The sequence below is a fragment of the Peromyscus californicus genome, unplaced genomic scaffold, assembly GCF_007827085.1.
Source record: "Peromyscus californicus insignis strain IS unplaced genomic scaffold, ASM782708v3 Scaffold_5__1_contigs__length_169319896, whole genome shotgun sequence".
Taxonomy (NCBI): Eukaryota; Metazoa; Chordata; class Mammalia; order Rodentia; family Cricetidae; genus Peromyscus; species Peromyscus californicus.
Genome location: NW_026294573.1, coordinates 44,008,330 through 44,029,628, shown reverse-complemented (window position 1 = coordinate 44,029,628; position 21,299 = coordinate 44,008,330). Strand labels below are relative to the sequence as shown.

At 55.8% G+C, this 21,299-nt stretch overlaps 1 protein-coding gene across 2 annotated transcripts in view; it reads left to right on the top strand.

Moving 5' to 3' along the window:
* Glis1 (GLIS family zinc finger 1) overlaps positions 1-18,908 on the top strand; it is a 191,803-nt gene extending 172,895 nt beyond the window's left edge. Inside the window, exons 6-11 of one of the 2 annotated variants that reach the window (XM_052716681.1) lie at positions 3,247-3,345; positions 6,687-6,816; positions 11,408-11,564; positions 15,666-15,841; positions 16,169-16,336; positions 18,441-18,908. In XM_052716681.1, the coding sequence (XP_052572641.1) occupies positions 3,247-3,345; positions 6,687-6,816; positions 11,408-11,564; positions 15,666-15,841; positions 16,169-16,336; positions 18,441-18,598 (888 nt within the window). In that variant the 3' untranslated portion in view covers positions 18,599-18,908. Of the gene's footprint in view, positions 1-3,246; positions 3,358-6,686; positions 6,817-11,407; positions 11,565-15,665; positions 15,842-16,168; positions 16,337-18,440 lie in introns of both variants that reach the window. The other variant, XM_052716679.1, reaches the window with a different exon arrangement.
* Positions 18,909-21,299: the final 2,391 nt, after the last annotated feature.

Below are 21,299 nucleotides of genomic sequence, written 5' to 3'. Positions count from 1 at the left end.
CACAGCCCTCCTCCAGTCCTGGCCTTTTCTCTCACGGCTGGGAAACCGGGTTCAGAAAAGTGAGCAGTCAAGTCACCAACGTTGGAGCCAGGCCAGGCCCTGGCCTGTACCTTCTTTATCTCTTCCAACCTTATAGGGTCACACACCTGCCTCCAAGTCAGATCCTACCTGTCAGTGGCAGACGAGTGACAGAACCAGATGCACCGTTGTCTGACTCCAAGCCCGGGGCTCTTTACTAGAAAAGCTTGAAGGGTTGAGTCTCAGCAGAGGGGACTGAATGGCAAGGACTAGTCCTTGTCCCCAACTCAAAACCAACTCCCCTCCCCTTACAGGCTACACTGTCAGCGGCTGACTGAGACCTGAAGTGACCTGTGGTTCTTCCAAGTCCCTCCCCCTTGGTCGCCTTCTCAGCCTTGGAGCCCTGGTCACTCTGCCCTTGTCCCTGAGAGACGCCACCAATACTGCAGAACCCCTGGTTGTCTCTCAGAGGCCACAAGGCATGCAACAGTGGGCCTCTGCCCTTCTCCCCACCTTCCAGGCCTAGGGCATGTCCCCATGGCCTCTCTAGCTTCCTGTTCGTGCCTCACTCCTGCCCTCACCGTATTTCCTAGCCTGTTGAGCAGAGCTCCCGAGGGCTGGACCAGGTCAGGTCCACACAAGCCCACGGGGTTATCCCAGACCTTCATCTATCTAAGAAGTCTCTGACGGGTCTGGGGGCCCCCTCTCACACCCGGATCTCTGCCTAAATAGTCTAGACAGCGCCTTGTTGCTAGACCATGTCCTAGCCTGCAGCCTTCAGGGCAGCAGTAAGTCAGACTCACACATGGCACCTTCGCTGTCGTAGGAGACCCAGCCACAGTCCCAGCTATCCCTGGCCTCAGAGAGCATGGGGCCCACGGCAGGAAGGAGGTTCTCTGGACAACCTGGAGAAAGCAGCCTCCAGCTCTGATCTGGGCTCTGCCTTTTAAGAATAGTGGGGGACAGCTGAGGTAGCTGACGTGAGGCCTGCATGAGAGCCAGGCAGCTGTTTCTTTCCTTGTCTGTCACTCAGGGACTTAGTGTCAGCCAGATCCTGCCACACTCTAAGCAGCCATCATCCCCAGTGTGGGCCTCAGTTTCCCCATCAGGAGGTTGGGCCCCCTGTTTGCCTATTTGATTGGCCTGTTCGGAGGCACTGAGAGAAGAAGGTCCCCTAATAGAGAGGCACACAGACCTGCTGGCAGTGTGGAGCCTTTCTGATGGGTGGGTGTGGGACTCGGGGAACCATGGCGGCCAGTCCTTAGCAGTGCTGTACCTAGGCAGCCCTCGGGGATAGAACCATCTTCCATGTCTAGAGCTCTGTGTAGACAAGGAAGAGCGGCCTTGTTGACAGGAATAACAGCCCCAGTCATGGAGCTTGTATGGGGATTCCAGGCCTAGGGTTTGGCTGGTGGCCTCGGACAGCCACGGGGTTCCCTGAGGGCTCAAGGGAGCTAGGCCTGAGGAATGTTCTGTACACGTCAAGCTCTGGAAAAACAAACACAAAGATGGGTCTTGCTGCCCTGTTTCCAAGCGAGTGTGCCTGCCACACAGAGTATTTGTTTGCTTTTTGACCAAAGCGTGTGGATTTGTATCAGCATTCCCAGAGGACAAGGCCTGGGGCCAGCCAGCTCAGGGGCAGGGCAGGGCTCATGGGAGAGTGTTCTGGGGTTGGGTAGGGCCCCTGAGAGAGACTGTGTGTGTGTGTGTGTGTGTGTGTGTGTGTGTGTGTGTGTGTGTGTGTGTGTGTGTGTGTGGGATTCGCATGCTGAAGCAGGTGGTGGGCAGTCCAAGGCAAGCCTCCCTCTCCCGCCCCTGCCTTCCTGTTGGCCTAGTCAACTTCTTACCGCTGTCTCTCTCTTTTTGTTGTTCTCCATTCTTTAACCTGGCAATCTCCGTGGCAGCTCCAAGGTATGGTTATGGTCATCTCTTTCTGATTTTCCCCACGAGGCCCCTGGACAATGGGCACCTCTCCCAACTTCCCCGCCCCTGGCAGGGACAGATTGCCCTGAGGCTTTGTGGGCAGCTCCACTTGATGTATCTGACTTGGCATGGCAGTCCCTGGGGCTTACTCTAAGAGGTGCTATTTCCTACACACACACATACACTTCCATCCTCTGCGGTTCCAGGAGGCAGTCCGAGGGCTCTGAAGCCCTCAGTGTATTTAAAAAAGGAAGCCTTGTGAACTTCATGCCTCAGAAGTAGCTGGGAACCCCAGGTTGGTCTTATAAAAGCTCCTGAGTTGTGAGATGCAGGTAGGGCCATGAGTTGCCTTTCCCTGATCTTCTGGAACGTGGCTGGGATTGGATGGGTCCCTCACTGGTAGAGCAGGGGACAGTGGGAAGACCCAGCAGCACAGGGTGGGCAGTGTGGCCTGTGGGACTCAGGCCAGTCCAGAAGAGGGGATCTGAGCAAGGCTAAAGAGGAGGTCGTGGGGGCTGGGTAGGACGGGAGGAACATTGTGGGGTGTGTGTGGGACGATGGCAGGAGGAAGACCCCGGTCAGTGCCAGGAAACGACCTAGTTTCTGATTATTAGAGGGTCCGAGGGCCGTGGAAGGGTGGGTGTATGGAGGCAGGACCATGGCTGTGCTGTAGCGGAAGCTCTGGGACTCTGCCTGGGAAGAGATGAGGTCTTGGGAGGCAGGGGCAACCTGAAGGAGGAGTCCAAGCAGAAGTAAGGGGCTGACTTGGGGGTCTCCTGTTTGTCTTCCAGGGCAGTGGGATGGTCACAGGGAGAGGGTTTGGCCTGTGCAGACAGCACAGCCTTCAGGCCCCCAGCTTGTGCTCTTTGAGGTCAACTCCCTCTGGTTTCCCAGTTATTGGAAGGAGGACCTTGGTAGCTGTGGCCCGTAGTGCCACTTGGACCTGCCTCACAGGAATCATCCAGGCTGGCCCTGGGGTGTCCCTCCTCTCTTCATTCTCCTGCCTGGGACAGCCTCCTGTGTACCCCTGCTCTGTACACTGCTTTTGTGCAGCTGTGCTATGAGGGTCCTTTGGTCACAGCCAGTGTGAGCCAGAAAGACCTGCAGAGCTCAGTCAGTCCCTTGTGGCAGACAGGAGGCAACTCACCTGCACTCCCAACACGGTGGCAGAATGGGGACACAGAACCCCTTCTCTCCCAGGCCAGGTGCCTTACACACTCACCCTTCCCGTGGCAGGTCACATAGGGGACCTTCGCCTTGAACAGTGGCCTCTTACCTATCCCTCATACCTCTCTGATGTTACAGAAGCCATATGCTTGTCAGATCCCTGGCTGCTCCAAGCGCTACACGGACCCCAGCTCTCTCCGCAAGCACGTGAAGGCCCACTCAGCCAAAGAGCAGCAGGTGCGTAAGAAGGTAGGTGGCCACAAAGCCCAGACACAGCTCTGCAGACACCTCTGACCCCAGCCACTTGTCCAGCATCAGACCAAGTGCCTCACGCCTCTGTGCACACCACTCTCCACACACTTGTATTGCTCTCCCATCTGCCTGTGTCTGCCTCCCACCCAGTATACCAGCCCACAGCCCTGTCCTTATTACCTCAGTTGGCTAGACATTCACCCACCAAAAGACTGGCACCCTTAACCATGATACTCATACCCCAGCCCTGGGCTAGGCATTGCAGATGCAAGACAAAAGACATGGTACCCATCTCCAGCGGCATGAGATACACACCAGAGGAGGCTCCTGCAGTATGATAATGCTGACATTATCATATGGGGAGGTTATATCTGGCACAGGTAAAGGGCCTTGGCCCATCTGTATGGGAACAGAAAGGTCCTAGGAAGAAGCACCGAGAACCATAAAGGATAATGGCTTAGGGGTAGGAGCTCTGGTCCCACCTGCAGGGCCTGCCAATGCTAGCTTGGTGGCCCCTAGGCCCCTACGCTTCCTGTTCCTGTTGCTGGCTGAGGAATGGGATGGGTGCTAGTGAGGACTGAGTGACAGAATATATATGTCCAGGGCTGAGCCTATACCTGGCGCAGATTCACAATCATAGAAGGGTGGTCACCGCCATTCTCTTACAGGGTAGACAGGTGAGTTCAGGTAAGAAGTGTGTGCCTGGAATGACCCTCGGCGCATGTGGGGCCAGTGCATTCGTATCTATACATAGCTGGGCAGTCGCATGCTGGAAGCCCCGCCTAGGATTTGAGCTGTGTCCTGAGGATGTTCAGTGCCATCAGATAGTCTTGAGGGGAAGAGAAGTACATGGTCTTGAGAGAAATTTCTGGGGCCCCGTGGAGAATGTGATAGTGAGTGTCAGTTCAGCAGTGAGAACAAGGAAAACAGTGGAAGCAGTCCAGGACACAGTGGTGGAGATCTGGGATGGGCCGGGGAGCATCAGGACCCCCAGGGCAAGCATCAATGGCGGTGCCCTTCCCTGGGACTGAAAACCTAAGGAGGAGAAAGGTTTGCACGAGAAAGCCAGCAGCAGGGAGGTGCTGGGGGGCTCCAGGTCATGCAATAGGGAGCAGGACAGCAACTTGGGGCAGAGCACCCTGGCCTGGGCTCTCAGTCCCCAGGGCTATGGGAGTGGGGGCGGGTACTCCAGTACCAGAGGCTGTGGGAGTGAAGGACAGGCAGGTCAGCCCAGCAGCACTAGCAAGGTAGAAGGGCACAGGGAAGAGCCCACTCACTCACTTCAGCATGGTGTGTGGCCAAACACACCATGACCTTGGACTCTGCAGGGAATAAAACAGCAAAACCCTGTCCAGACTGGGAGAGCAGACAGTTTCCGTCCCATGTAATGGGCAGATAGAGAAAGGGTACCAGGAGCAAGCTTACCTTGTGATGGAGATGATATGGTATTCATCCTAGAGGTACTGAAGAACCGTTTGAAGGGCAGAGCAGAGGAGAGTGGAGTCGGTATATTCAGCAAGCTTACTGGGGCAGACACCACATCCTTAACTCACTGAGAAGTAGGACAAGCCCCTTACCCAGTGGCTCCTCAAGTAGACATTTTATCCGTTGCTTTACATACTGTAGCTATCATCCTATGTGCGGGTCCCAGCTTGTGTCCATTTCAGAGATGTAGGAACTGAGTCTACATTAACAAAGTAGCCCAGTCCCACAGCCCAGGGGAGACAGCTAGGATACCGGCTCCTGTCACTGCCTCAGGGAAGCAAGGGATGGCTCAGGCTTCCGTAGGCTGGAGCTAGGTGCCAAGGAGGCTGCTGTCCCCAGTGGGCTGGTGCCCAAGGGCCAGAATCCTGCCCTGGTTTTCCCAGGCCCGTGCTGGGCTCACACTGAGCCCCTAGGGACCTGGGCTGTAGATCTGCAAACTTCCCAACACTAAGCATCCATTAAGGCCATCGGGGATGATGGATCTTTCTGGGTAAGGCGACCCTTGTATTATGACAAGTCCTTGGCAGCCCTGATGCATTTTGGAGAGAATTAGAAATGCTTTTCTTCCTTAATTCTCCTCTCCTGCTGTTCCTAATCCAATCGACATTGCGGTCTGCAAGAACATGCCTTGGCCCTCTTTTGCCAAAAACTTCATTTACATGGAAAACAGCTGCCGGGTCAGGCCCTGAGAGCCCAGTGCGAGACTGGCATGCCTTCCGCTCCTGGTCAACCCTCCTCCTGGGGAGGTGGGAAACCCCTTGCGGCTGACTCTCAGCTGCCCGAGAACGTGGGCGAGGCTCTGGCCTTCCCGGCACCTGTTGTGACCTGGTAAAGCGAGTGTTTGGACAGAGCCTTGGCTCATGACTGCTTCAGGATTTCCCTGGAGAAGGGTCGCCTCCCATGCAGGTGCCTGCCCCCTGGTCACCCAGTGTCTTCAGAGCCCCACCCCGTGTGGTTTTGCTCCACCTGGATAAGTAAAGATGCTCCAAGGTGTCCCAAATGGTGTTTGTTGGTCAGATCATCCCAGCCAAAGCTTTGCTGCTAGCCAGACAGCTCGGGTCCACACAGCAGTTCACTGGGCCACTGCTGTGGTCCTGTAGGAGTCAGGCAGCTGGAGCCTGGCCAGCCCGACACAGTACTTCACAAACCCTCGTTCCATTCATGGTCTCACAAGTAGCCACGGCCTGCCGTGGTAGAGGAGGCAGTGATAGTCCCAGAATACAGACAAGGTAGGCGAGGCCCAGAGAAGTCATTTACCCACTGACAGGGAATAAGAGGTGGTATGGGACCGGGGCCCAACCCTGGCTTCTCTCCAGTGTCCTTCACAGTGACAGGGAGGATGAGTGGAGAGAGGGAGAAGGAACACTTGCTGAGTGACATCACCCCTGCCACCACAGGTTGCCCTTGACCTGTGGGAGCTGCAAAAACCCAGTAGTTGCCCTTGACCGCCCCTCCTGGTTTATGCTGAGGCCACACCCCTAAAGCTGATCCCTCAGGGACCATGAAGAAATCCCTCCCAAGAGACACAGGCCCCTGACTCCAGCCTGAAAGGTTTCCCTCCCTCCTTTCCTGGCTCAGTAGGCTGAAGGTATGCCCAGCCTTTCTGGCATACTCCCTCCTAGGAACATCATCTAGAAAAGTCCTTGCATGTCAAATCCTGTCCTCGGATCTCTTCTCAGAAGTCCTTACAGCGTCCACTAGCCCACCTTCCCAGTGAGGAAACCAGCACAGCAGAGAAGGTCCTGCCTAGGACTGCTGCCTTTCCTGCCTTGTCCCCCGAAGCCAGGGTGCCTGTGGGCAGGTGGCCGGACACTCACACCTCCTTACTGCTTGCCCTCCAGCTGCACACGGGTGCCGATCCGGAGGCTGTCCTGTCAGAGTGTCTGGTGCTGCAGCAACTCCACGCGTCCACACCCTTGCCCACCATCAGGGGGAAGGGCAGCCAAACCCTGAGCCAGGAGCTGCTCCCAGGTAGGTGTGCATGAGGCAGGGCGAGGGCACAGCCAGTGGGTTCCTTCTCCACCAAGCATCATCCCTTGGGAGGACACCGGCACACTGTCAGCCCAAGGGCACATGGGTAAGACTTGCTACCGAGTGCTCTGCTCCCCGGGACTTCACTTTTTCTGCCCTGCGCCCCCCCACCTCCACCCCGCCACTTTCAAGATGTCTCCTCTTCTAAGTAAGTAGATGCTTGTGAACACTCCTGAATAAGTCCCTGTTGCCATAAGATGGCGCCCGCTCCCCCTTCGTCTGGCCTGAGGCCTCCTGGATGCGGCTGCTAGAGTGTATGCTGAGCCCCCTTCCATACTTGAGTAAGCCCCTTCCCCTTCCTTCACCTAGGTTGCTCTTACCCTGCTCTCAGAACCGGTCTCCTTGTCCCCTCCTCTAGGAAGTCTCCTCAGGACTGTCACAGCTTCCTCCTGTCTCCCCACGAGCCTGTGGCTGGGGACTCCTCTGGGGAAGGCCTGAGTTTGCCTCATCCCAGAGTCTGCAGCACGCGTCTGGGGCACGTGCAGAATCAGGCTGGGGGCACACTGGCCTTGTCTGAAATACTGTGAAGCGTGCCTGTATCCCTGAGTGTAAGCCAGGTTCTCATCCACAGTGAGGCACTCCAAGACACACCGGAACAGACCCAGTCTGGACTCGAGGTCCTGTGCAGTGCCCAGCATGACTCCTTCAACAGAGGGAAAACCAAGACTTTGAGAGGGTGGGCAGCTTGGACAAAACCACAGCCTGCTCGGCGCTGAGCTCTGTGTAGGGCTTTCTGGGCCGGACCCTGCAGGCCCACTGGACAGCACTCAGAGCCACTGGGCCAGCACGAGCAGTGGCAGCTGGCTGCAGGGCACACTCAGGCCATGGCAGGAGTCCTGGCTCCGTGGCTTGGGAACACTGCCCAGCTGCGGGCAGCATGGCCTTTAGATTGAGCTGATGGTTCTTGTGCTGTGCCTTTTACCCCTGCTCCCTGAGGAAACCACAGCCTCGGAGCAGAGAGCTCGGCTGCCCTCTGGGATTTCTTGAATTACTTCAACCATTTAAAGCTTTTTTTTTTTTGTTTGTTTTTCGAGACAGGGTTTCTCTGTGTAGCTTTGTGCCTTTCCTGGAACTCGCTCTGTAGCCCAGGCTGGCCTCGAACTCACAGAGATCCGCCTGGCTCTGCCTCCCGAGTGCTGAGACTAAAGGTGTGTGCCGCCACCGCCCGGCATGTTCTTATTGTCTTAAGTTTATTCTTCCCCCCAACATGGAAGTAGCAGCATCGGACTTTAAACATGTTAGGCCCTTACCAGACAGCCTTGGGAGAGCAGGTTTTCACCCACCTGCAGAGGATGCCCCCAAGGTATACAAAAGAAGGGGTACATGCAAGGAGGAGGGCTGCACACACACACCCCAGCTAGGTCCCCAAATCGCTACACTAGGACAGGAAGGGGCTTTTCCTGTTGCTGGGACCCCAAGCTAAGGACTCCAGAGAGAGGCTCCTACTGATAGGCCACAGCTGCCTGGGCCCCCGTGTGTCCATCTAAGAGACTCACCAGACAAGAAGGACTAACCCAGCCGGGCGGTGGTGGCGCACGCCTTTAATCCCAGCACTCGGGAGGCAGAGCCAGGCGGATCTCTGTGAGTTCGAGGCCAGCCTGGGCTACCAAGTGAGTTCCAGGACAGGCGCAAAGCTACACAGAAAAACCCTGTCTCGAAAAACCAAAAAAAAAAAAAAAGGACTAACCCATCCAGATAATCGGCAGCAGGTCAGCCTAGGAGCCTCTTTGTCCTCACTGAGGGGCAGGGACGGCAGTCACTGTCTCTCTCAGCAGATACTGTCTCCTCTAGTTCCCAACTGCGAGCCACATTGGTGAGAAACACATCCTCCAGGGAATAGTCAAAGGAAGAAGGGCCTCTTGCTAAGAGCATGCCTGCCTGGCCTGCTGCCCAGTCTGAGAAGGTGAAGTCTTCCTCGGGGTCCCTCCCGTGCCCACCCGCTGTGAGGACAGAGCTGAAAATACATCCCAGCACCTCTTCGGTGGGGAACGGTCAGCTTCCCACTGCTCACTTCATTTGGGAGGTGCCTGCCTGAACCCAGGCTGTGTCCCGGAGGCAAGGCTCTTCATGGAATGTCTCCTACAAGCTCTGTTAAGGCCACCCTCCATAATTCTTCATCCCTACTGTGTGCCGGCCGGGCTGGACTCAGTCCTTCACTCCAGCAAGAAGTGGGAAGGATGGCCTGCCAGGCACTCACTCCCTGGGCCTGGGCTGCACAGACGCCTGAGGCACAGTGGGGAACAGATGTTGAGGCCAGAGGCTAAGTGTTCATGGCTGATGATTGATGTTGCTGCTTTACAGCCCAAAGTGGTGTGGTTTGGGGAGGCTGTAGGCCCAGTCCCCACTTCCATGGCCCTTCAGGGTCTTGTGATTTTTTTTCATGCCACTCACTGTCCATGTCCACGATCCATCACTGCCACGTGTCTTTCTGGGGCCATCGGACGGGGATGGGCCAAGACAGCAGCAAAGACAGAGGACAGATTCTGGGAGGGTCAGAAGAGTCGAAGACAGACAGTGAGGGAGCGATGACTGAGCTTGTCACTGTGTTCAGCCCTGCAGGGTGCCATGATAGGTAGTGGGGATGTGAGAAGGACCGTGTCAGAGTGGCAGAGGCTCTCAGCATTCCAGCCTTCCCAGCTGTCAGGCCCCCAAATTGATTCAAGATGGCAAGTGAGGAGGTACTGGGAAAAGCGCAAAGTGGTGCGGGCTGAGCAACACCGAGCCAAGCTGCTTCCGCAGCCGCCCCCTCCAGGTGCTACCTGACCAAGGCAGGAGGACCAGGTGGCCGGGACAGGCAGCAGAGAATGGACAGCACCCTGGCAGTAGGGGTTCCCCAGACAGGGAGGGCAGTGCTGGGGTGCTTGGTAGCTTCCCAGAGTCTGGGTGTCATGAGCAGCTTACTACAATGCTTGTAGCAGAGCCAAGAGCCTCACTGGACACTCCAGATCCCAGCTCATCTGGAGCCTCTGCCTCAAATAGGCACCCTCTCCATTTGGTCCACAATGTTCAGGGAGTCTGTTTCTCAATTGTCAGACTGGGTATGTGGAGAACACTTGGCACATAAATGCCATAGTTACCAACCATGATGACCTGATAATGGAACTTCTCCTGGTATCATCTGTCCACGTCATCGTCAAGGGTTGCACGTCATCTGGTCTTTAAAGCCGAGTGCTTCTACCCAGCAGTGGCAGAAACAAAAAACATTTGGGGCCACAGTACCGCAGCTCCCTGACTCTGCCTCAGGCCTATAGCCCAGCCCCATTCAGTTCCCTGAAATCGCCTCTATAGGTTCTGATCAGAATGGCCAGTCTAGGATGAGCCAGCCTTAGAATGCGAAGCAGCTGAGCCCACCCTGGGTGTTCCCAGGCTAGCCCTTCAGAGCTCATAAAAAGCTTTGGGTCTGAGCTACTGCCGCTCCCCATAACTAGAACAATATTCAAGAAGTGAGAGCTGCCAGGGGAGGGGCTGGCCAGCTGGTGGGCAGTGCCCTGGTGTCGCATAGCCCTGAAGGAGAGTCCTCGCAGGATGCCACCTTGATGACTGATTTCATCATCACTGATTTCAAGAAAAGGGGCGTTTCCATTCAGATAAGAATGCTAGGTTAACAAGAGGGCAAACTTGGTTCCCCCCCCCCTTTTTTTTCAGGCAAAGTAGGGAGCATCTGAAATGTTCCACCCTTGAGCTGATGATGTAATTCAGTGGTAGAGGTCTTGCCTGGCATGCATGGGGACCTAGATGCCACCTGCAGCACCATAAAGCAAACTGCAGGCCTTGTTGTGCCCATCTTAAGCCCTATGCCAGAGGAGGGGGCATCCTTTCCTGACAGGCTCCTTCCAATGCTGCCCTCAGTGGTTCCCAAACCCTCAGATGGGCCTCGGGACCAACATGTGCCTCTGACCTAGTGTTCCTATTGGTCTGTTAGCCCACCTGTGTTGACGAGGAATAGAAGTGATAAAAGATGACTCTGATCCTTGGGTGGGACCCTAGCAAAGGGTACAGCTTGGACAGCTACGCATAGTAGGCCTTCCTAGGAGCCTCCAGAGTCAGCCCGTCCAGGCCAGCTACACAGTCATTCCTCTGCAGCTGGTCACTGGATACCCTGGCTCTGCTTGCCTCTGTCTGAGGAGGCGTAGTTGATCTATGCAAAGGGAGCCTCACTGTCCTTCAGCAGCGCTGCTTGTGGGAGGGTCTCCCAAGCCCTGAGCTTCATTCTCTTCTCTCCAGTCCAAGGTTCCCGTCTGCATCTGGGGGTACAGAGCCATGCAGGCTTTTCCAGAATAGCCCAGTGGAGATTTGAAGCAACCCACTCCATACAAGTTCCCAGCCCCATGCCTCTGACAGTCCCCCTCCATCTCCATCACAGTGGCTCAGCTCTGTTAGCCCCGATCTGAACCAGCATGGTGCCGTCACCTCTACTGAGACCTTGTCCTTCTTGTCATCCTCTCTCCATAAGCAGACAGTCACGGCTCCTGAGGTGTTCATACCCTAGCGTGTGGCCAAAGCCCAGTGACATCTGTTTGGTTCCTTGCAGGTGTGTATCCTGGCTCCGTCACCCCACAAAATGGGCTTGCTTCAGGCATGCTGTCCCCCTCCCGTGACGTCCCTTCCAGGCACCCCCCGCTGGAGGTCACCACTGGTTCCCACCACCACCTGTCCCCTCTGCCCACAGCCGAGAGCACCAGGGATGGGTATGTATGGCAAGCCAGCCCTCAGGGGTCACAGCTGGTGTAGGAGGTGGGCGAGGCAGAGTGTGGCAGGTGAGCTGCACACAGTCTGCTGTTACTCATGAGAGCAGCCTACATTTATGCGTCACTGACTGGATCCTGTGCTCTGTTCAGCCTTCTGTGTACCATGTTATTGATGACTCCGAGGGCCACCCCTACCACCAGAGGCACGTGGTATTGGTTCCTAGGCTTCCAGCCACCCACACCCTCCTTTCAGAAGCCCCTGGGAAAATCCTGCTGCAGCCAGGCCCCTCAGGAGTGCCCCTCCACCATCTCCCTGGCTCTTTGGGCATTTGATATCAGACTTCCCATAGAGGGGCTAGCCTGGGTCCCATTGGAACCCTCAGAGCCTTCCACAGGGTCACTGCATTCAGTGTGCTCCTTGCCCTACTGGCTGGATCTGGTGAACAGGCTGCCCTCCTCCTACATGACCAGAGGGAGTCCCAGCCCCGATCCGCCACCCATTTTGCTTTTCACCAACAGTGACTTGCTCCAAGGCCTGGCCCAGGCACCTTCCTCCTTCCTTGCTCTTTTTCTCCCTAAGGCTGCATAGCCTTGGCCACAGTACACCTAGGATCAGTCTGGCTTTATTACTGAATCTGTGGCCTGCTGCTCCTACCTGGGTCCTCTTGCCATTCATTCGTCTGTTCCTTCCCGATTCCTGTGGGCAGGTCCCCAACCCAGTGCCCAGCCACCCCCGGTTTTGTGTGAAGAGACATTGGACAGGCTACACAGCTTGGCCATCTGGGGAAGGAGCAGAAAGGGCTGTGGAGGCCCAGAAAGGAAGCCAGTAGGCCAGGTGGGCTGCCTGCAGGAGGTAGTGCTAAGCCGGGCTCCAGGGACAGGTGGAGGAATGGGAAATTTCAGCAGGCGTGTGAAAGCTGGGATATGCTGGAAGAGGAACCATGCATGATGTGGAATGCTGAGCTGGAGAGAGGCCCCAGGAGCCAGACACAAGGCCAGTCAGAGAGGTACCCTGAAGGTTGGGCCAGGCCAACAGCATGTTAGGAACAGTAAAGAGCATGAGATTTGAAGGGGCAGTCGGAGCTAAGGCTGGGCAGGTGGGGGGAGAACCCGAACAGCAATCATGGCCCAGGCTTGACCCTGACTAAGAGCGAGGAACCCCAAGTCTTGGGCCCTCCCTGAGCTTCTGTCTCTTCCTCCAGGAAGGTGGTAAGGACCACCTCTCCATGCCTGTGTACCTAGTGTCATCAGGCACATGTCCCCTCCACAGTCGCCCCTGCCCTTTCTGCCCCAGCTCAGGCCACCTGTTTAGCCAGTGGCCAGCCTCAGCATCTCCAGCCATAAGACATGAAACCAGAGGCCCTTGCAGGACACGGGCTTGTTGCTTGGCCTCATTCATCACCCGCCTGCCGCCGGCGGTGTAAGTGCCCATCAGGAATGCGTGCCCTGAGAGACAGAGTGATGACAAGACAGGACCCCAGCCCACCCGCCCAACCCTGGCCCGCCGAGTGTGAGCATTATCCCCAGCCGCCAGGCGCCCGCCCGGGTTCCGGATGCCTGACGGAGAGAAGGGCCCCATGGCTGACAGGGCCTGAGGCTCGCCTGAATGGGTTTCTTTTTCAGCCCCAGAGGAGAGATGGGTGGGAAGGCCTTCAGCTTCCCCTGCTTGCCAAAGTCAACAGGGACTGGCCACTTGAGGCTCCCCAGCGGTTTGCTGGGGCATTTAAATAGCCTGACAGAATTATCTGATTCACTCAGAAATATGCTAAGAGGGCCTGACTTCATGACCAAATGTATTTACCCTGGCTCGGCGGAGACACCAAATTTGGTGGGTTTCTTTCCCAGCCCTGTGCGGAGAGACACGGAGCCCTGGGGCTGCCAGCCAGGTCCAAGGTAACTTCTATAGGCTTCAGCCGAGGCTCAAGAGTGTCCTGTGGGAGTCACTTGCTGCCAGAGAGGGCTCCTCCAGGTGACCTTCGTGCTGTCGGAGGGACACAGGTCAGCCTGTGTGTCAGCTGTACGCAGTTACATTCTGTTTAATTTCACTGACTGTGAAGGTGGCAAAGGCGAATTTATGGTGGGTCTGGACAGAGAAAATAAACCTTGGAGCCACACATGCTTCCCCCAGATCTGTGCTGGCTTCTGCCTTCTACTTCATCCCTAGGGTTTGGGGCTGAGTGGTTTAGAAATCTGCTGGTGGCAGGGCATGTTAGCATACACCTGAAATATAAGCACTCAGGACACTGAGGCAGGAGGATGATGAGTTTAAGGGCAGCCTGGACTAAACAGGTCCTGTCTCAAAAAGAACCTGTTTGTGGATATTGGTCATTGTTTGCTACATGCCAGGCCCTTTCCTGGGCTCTGGTGATGCAGAAGACCCACAGCTGGCCCTCCCCACAAGGCACAGCTTGGTTTTGGATGTCCGGGGAGAAGGGGACAGGGCAGGACCTGCATAGTCCTGAAGAAAGGAGATCTTCACATCTGGATGTGTCTTAGCCTGGCTTCTGCCAGGCGAATGGACGGTGTGGTCATCCGGTTTGTGGCCTGGCCTTCAAAGTTGGCACTGACAGCAGAGACCCTGTCCCCTATGGTCTGAAAACATTAACAATTGGAGAGGTTGAGTCCAGGGAGTCCATGAGGACTTGGCTCTTGAACTTCAGACAGTGACATCTCAAGTGTGTGGAGATGGCAGTGTTTCGGCGAGGCTGTGGGAGCAGAAAGTACCTCCAGTGTGTCCCTGGATCTCCTGTCCCTGCCAGAGTCCTAGTTCCTTCAGAGTAGGCACTGATCTGCCCCGTAAATCCCACCTCGAGGAGGAGGACGAGAAGGAGGAGAATGTGCCTCCCTTGACAGGGTCACCTAGAGCCAAGGTCCTGGGTTTGCTGTCTGCTTTGAAATAGGGCAGTGGTTCTCAACCTTCCTAATGCTGTGACCTTTTAATACAGTTCTTCATGTTGTGGTGACCCCCCCATGATAAAATTATTTTGTTGCTACTTCATAACTGTATTTTTGCTACTCTTATGAATTGTAGTGTAAATATCTGGTATGCAGGATATCTGACATGAGACACCCAAAGGGGTTGATGGTCCAGCACATCCACAAGTCAAACCGAAGCCTTGGAGACTTGGTTACTGCTGTTGCTCCCTCCACAGTGCATACACACACTGTCAGGCTGCAGGCCTGTGCATGGATAGGTTCAGAGTCCCTGTGAGCAGAACTCAGAGGTTAGCATGGAAACCTGAGGTAGGAACCTGGCCTGGAGGGACCACAGTAAACCTGGGTGACACTCAGCACTCAAGGTCCCTGCATCTCTCTCAAGCTCTGCGGTCTCAGCTCACAAGAGCTTCCCAAGAGCACAGGCTCGGGCCCGGACCCCTCCAGTTGTGTATGAGTGTAGGTGGTGAGGCTCTCATCACAGAAGCTATGCAAGCAGAAGACAGATAGCCGGGGGGGGAGATAGGAGAGGCTCTCTCAGATACACTGCACCACAGATTAATACCAGCCTTCACCTTCCTTCGGTCATGGCATTTATTAATGAGGACATATATGCACATTGTACTGGGCCATTTGTTTACATGGTTTTGATTTTACCCTCACTGAAACCTGTGAGGCCAGTGTTGTGTGACCACATGGACAGAAAGCCCCGTGCAGCAGCCTCTCTGAATTTTGGTTTCCTGATCCACAAAGGGGACCTCTCATGAATAAGATGGTCTGTTCCACCTGACATCCAGGAGGTCAGGGTCACACACAATTGGAGGGCTGGTCACCAGCAACCCGTGACCATGACAGATGCAGCGTGTCAGGAGGTAAACATAGCACCCTGCAGGGGAACCAAGGCTCCCAGCATTCCAAGGTCTGTGTCTGGTGGAAACTGCTAGGAGTTTGTACTCTGACCTGTGGACTTCCAGGGTCATGAGCATCCCTGTCCCTTGTTTATTGACAGCCCTGAAAACTGAGTTCTCAACTAAAATATAGCTCCCATTAGAACATGACCAAGCAAGAGGCTTGTGGACATGTTCGTGGCATTGTAAATTGGAGTAGGGGGTGAGGCCCTGGGTCGTGCCTCACCGTGGTGAAACGATGGTACTCTGTCCTCTCCAGCCTGGGGCCTGGCCTCCTCTCACCAATGGTCAGCCCACTGAAGGGGCTTGGCCCCCCACCGCTGCCACCATCCTCCCAGAGTCAGTCTCCAGGAGGACAGTCATTCTCCACACTCCCCAGCAAGCCAGCCTACCCCCCCTTCCAGAGCCCACCACCACCTCTACCCAGCCCCCAAGGTAAGCTGCACCCAACCATCTGTGACCAAGAGGGACGGACATGGGGCCTGGGGGAGGCAGGTGGATACTCTGAACAGTGAGGGCCACATTGGGCTTCTTGCCTTAGTGACGGGTCGGAGGGGCCTACTGCTTGGGGGAAGACTGGGTGGGTGTGGTGGATCTGGGAAGTGGAGGGCCCACCATCCCATCAGCTGCAGACTTTAGCCAGCCACATAGGACCACCTTTCTATCCCTCTTCCTTTCCCTGTATGCCTGGACCAGACACCAAGGGGGCTGATTCCCCCCATGACTTCCCTCTATCACCACAGCCCCTGTCTCCTCTTGCAGGCTACCAAGGCAGTTTCCATTCCATCCAGAACTGCTTCCCCTATGGTGACTGCTACCGGACCACTGAGCCAGCAGCCTCCAGGGACAGCCTGGTAGGTGATGCCCATGGTTTCAACCCTCTACGACCCAACACCTATTCCAGCCTCAGCGCACCTTTACCTGCCCCAGGTAAGCTGCCCAGAGCCTTCCTTCCCTGAGCACTACCAAGGCTAGCCCTGCTGGGGTTGTTTACTGTCTCATTTTTAACATGTTTAACTGTCTCATATTTAACAGCCCTATGTGGTAAGGCTTCCCCCCCATGTAGAGCCAACAGAGTGACTGTGTCTCTGCCATAGCTCTGCCCAGCTGTGTCTAGATGCTGGGAGTCCCTAAACTCTTCAAATTAGACTAGAACTTGCGGTCCAAATGGTGTTTCACACTGAGTACTTATCAGGCACCTGCTGAGGTCTGGGACTGAAACAGATACTGATCCCTGCTTCACAGGAAGGGGCAGCGCCTAGGGCATGCCTGTTCCCCTGCAGGGCCAGGGATCTGAGAGTGGAGGCCTGGGGGTCTGTTGCCCTAGCCCTGACTGGATAGAGAAGTGCAGTGGAGAGGGAGGGCTGCGTGTTGCCCAGAGTTGGAATCAGGCTCTGTGCAGCAGGCAGAGCAGGGCTCAGGGCAGCATGTGGGTGGGTAGACCCTCCTTCTGAATTACCTAAGCCATGCCCCACCCATCCAAATCAACCTCAGGGGCCAGATCTAGTGGAGGCCACAAGGCCCTACAGAGGGCTCTTGAGCAGCACAGTGTGGGCTGAGGGACATGGACACTGGACCCGGGGCCAGGCAGAGAGGCCTCCAGTAAACACAGACCTGTGGCTCCATCATCACTGGGGGGTTGGCCGTGTGTGCATGTTCTCACACATGTTCTGTGTTTGTATTCTCCTTCTCATGTTGTAGAGCACATCTGTGTGCAGGCAGGGCTGGCCCAGGTGGTTCTGGGCACTTTAAGGAGCACCCATGGTGCATGCATGCATTCACTGTGTTGTACTGATGTTCACATGCCCACCTCTCTCACGTTACCTACCCTGAGACTCACGACTGGCTCCATAGACAGGCATGCACCTGTGTGCATGAGCATGCGGGGCTGCTGCAGGTTGCTGTGCTTGTATGTACGTAGTCCTGTGTTTGAGTGCAGCAACTATTCATCTGTAGGTAGATGGGGCCACAGAGAATACATGACGGGCCTGTGTGTACAGCAACTATTCATCTGTAGGTAGATATGGGCCACACAGAATCCATGACGGGCCTGTGTGCAGGCCACCTGTGTGGTCGGATACCCATCTGTGTCCATACTCCTGGCTTTCACCGTCCTGTGCTCCTGGCCCCAACCCAGGGGGCATTTATTGATTTAAGCAGCTCCTGGCCCCAACCCAGGGGGCATTTATTGATTTAAGCAGTCGAACACCAGGACAGGAGGCTTCTTAGGGTCTGTCCCCAGCACCTATTCCAGCTGTATTCAGCTGCCTCACTGCCAGCCACCTCCCATCATGATGACAGTAGTCCCAGGCTGAACAAACGTGGACCAGAAGTCTTCTGTTAACCCCCATCCCCACTGCACAGATGTGGGAGCCTGAGACCCCCTTGCCAAAGCCACCTAAACCATGACAGGAATCAGGGACAGGAAGTTAGATAGGATGATCCTTTCAGGCCTCTGCCTCAAGTCAAGGGCCCCTGATCAGTGTTCTTACTCTGGAAACAGCATATCCACCAGAAAAGCCAGGTGACCCTAGGACCAGATGGACTCACATTTAAGTACCCCACCTACTAGCAGTGTGACCTCAGATGACACCTGCACTCTCTGAGCCCATCCTTTTACCCTGAAGATAGTGACTCACACGTCACAGGACTGCTGTGAAGGAAGTGGGCTTAATGATCACCTACTGAGTTCCAGTGATGCTGGCTGCCCTCTTGGGGCTTCTTGAGCCTGGGGTTGGGGTGGGGCTGGACGAATAAGGAGCTGAGTTCCTCCTGCCGAGAGGGGCCAACCTCTGAAGGTGGGAGCTATGATGCTCCCACCCCCACCCCTTCCCTCCCTCCCTCCCTCCACACCACAGTCAAGCACTGGAGAGGGCCTGTGCCAAGCCGTCTGCCTGTCTTCCCAGGTGCCCTGGGCTCTTTGGAGAGCAAGACCCTATGACTGGTCTCCACCCAGGTCACCAGCTCCCCCAGATGGGTCACATGCCCAGCCTCTGCCACCTTCCCACCCTGACCCTCTGCTCTCTGCCCACAGGCTACGAGGCCCTGGCAGAAACCCCGTGTCCCACAGTACTGCAGCCACAGCCATCCGAAGACCTGGTGTCCAGTGGTCCCGAGGACTGTGGCTTCTTCCCCAATGGGGCCTTCGACCACTGCCTGAGTCACATCCCCTCCATCTACACAGACACCTGAAGGAGTCCTGCTGTACTGGCCTGCCCAGCTCCTGACACTACTTCACCTGCTTGCCCTCAGCCCTGGTGCTTCCTGCAGGGGCAGCCAGGCCACATCCCAGGGGCACTTCCCTGCCTGGAGGACTGTCTGCTCTCAGAGCTGCCTGCCAGAAACTATAGCCCTGTGGCAGTCCCTCAACTGTCTCCTCTCTCCCCAAGGTTCTCAAATCACAGACCTCGTGTATATACGATGTACAGGACCGCTTTTCCACCTCCCTATGAGTTTTATATTTTTGGTTTTACAAGGAAAACATTAAAAACTGGAAATTAGATATGAAGGCCTGGTTCTACTTTGGGATTCAGCCTAAAGCCTGAGACCCAGAAGATCTGAGGGAAGGGCATGAAGATGAGCAGGAGCCCCTGGGCCACAGCTATGGGACCCTCTTCCCCCATCCTACATATTGGTCCTTAAAGACCCCAGGCCAATCCCTGGCCAGTACAGCCAGGTGGAGATAGCCCCAGAACAGGGGAGCAAATGGGGCCTGAGAGGTACTCAGAGACAGCCCCACCACCACCACACACCCCCTGATCATGGAGCCAGCCTGCTCTATCTTCTCTGAGCCCTCAGCTGGTAGAGAAGCCCCACTGTCCAGACTGTATGCAAGTCAAGAACACCATGGGGCCAGGGAAGCCTTTAGGGACAGAGACCCACCAGCCTCAGAAAGTGAGAGGCAAGAGGAAGTTCCCCACAGACCAGCTGGGGTGTAGAGAGCACTGTGCTCAGGGGAACTCCCACACACACATGGCCCCAGCCTATAGAGGAGGCCAGTCCTGAGCACCAAGACCTGCTTAGCTCACCTTCCACTCTGCCTGTCTCCAGTGTCCAGCCCAGACAACAGACCCACGTCTAGCCTGTAGAGTGTCAGCTGAGGACAAGATGAAGGAAAGTCCTGCCTCATCTCTGTTGGTGGGAGGCCAAGGCGGGCCAAGCCCCCTACTCACCTCAGCTGGACCAGCCCTCCCCCGCTCCGGAAATGCCCTTGGGAGCGTCTCCAACCCCGCTGAGCATCAGCCACCAGGATGCAGCCCCAGCCATTCTGCTTAGGCAGAGTGAGAGGTAAAAGGTCCAGATGACCCCCTTCTTCAGAAGGGAAACTAAGGCTCATAGGTCACCCAGCCAAGCTGAACTGCTGCTTGTTCCCTCTGTCATCTAGAGACACCTCAATCACCCCAATTATGTGAGTCCTTCCAAACACCTCAAAAAGGTCACTGTTCTGTGTTCCTGCCATTCTAGGGGTCCAGGGTCTGTGGGTACTGTAGCCGATGAGGCACAGACATGGTTCGCAGGGTCACACCTGTGTCCCACAGTAGTCTTGCCGTAGTAAGCGGTCTCCATCCAGCCACACTCCAGGGTTGGTAGCAGCTCTTGGTTGTCTATCAAGCAGGACATGGACCTGATGGCTGCCCTCTGCCTTGACTGTAACAACCTTTTCATCACAGTCTTTGTCCAAGAGAGCCACTTGTCCCATTGTATAGATTGAGAAACTGAGGGGTGGTGAAGTAACCTGTGTGTGTGATGCAGCCACCCTGTGCCTTTGGCCCACAGAATCGGGGTTCCCTGCCTCTCACAATCCGACTCAGCCCTGAGCTCCTGGTGTAGACCCAGTCCATGCCCCCAGTGAGGAAAGGCCAACCTAAGTCACAGCACAAAGGGCCCCTGACTCCCACCCAGGGTGCCCTACCCACTCCACCCCTCCCCTCCTTTTTATGGAACTAATTAGGCTGTGGCAAATTTCCTTTAGCAGGGATGCTCAGGAGTCAATGCTGCATGTCATTGTAGGCTCCTAATCCAGTCCAGATAAGCAGAATTAAGCTGTACAATGAGGACATATTTCTATTAATAATGAAAAGGGCTGAGCCTCGAGCACACGGGGAACACACAGGGCGCTGGCAGTTGGATTCCATTTAGTTTCAGAGCAGAGAGAGGGAGAAGAGGAGACAAAGGCCATTAGAAACTGAGACCAGAGAAGACAGGCAAGCTCTGGAGGTACAGGCAGAGCTCAGAGGGGTAACAGGCTTGGGACTGCCCTGGTTGCCGGGATTCCTCCTCCCCATCCCCACTCATTCCCAGCATCCTTAGGGACTCAGCACAGGAGGCTTATATCTCCCTTCCCCAGCGAAGCAAGGCTTTCCGGCCACTCCTCAGCTCTGTCCCTCAGATCAGAGAGCCTGGGAGCATGCCTGCCACCATTCCCAGGGACATCAATCACATCCCTAAATAGTATAGAGACAGGACTGTCCCTGTCACACAGGGTAAGCTAGAGTTAGGTGCAGTAGGCTGGCATTTCTCATTGGGCCTGGAGAGTCACGGGAGGAAGGGGGCCATCGACAGGCCACAGCTTAGAGGCTCTCTGGGGTCTTCAGAGCATGGAGGAGAGTCTGTCCAAGGATGCCAGGACAAGTGCCCAGGCCTGACCTTCCAGGTGACCAACTGAGGCTGTCCCCCACCTCACTACGACACCCCAGATTCCCTCGGAGCCCTGTACCCTCCTCTCCTTTCCCTCCCCGGTTCTGCCCCTCCTCCCTCCAGGGCCCCCTCGGTCTCCTGCTGTTACGCTCCTTGACTATGTTTCTCTCCTCCTAACTGCCTCGAATCCACCCCTCCCAGTTCCTCTCTCCTCTCTCACTCCGTTCCTCCAATTTTGTCTTTGACCTGCCACAAC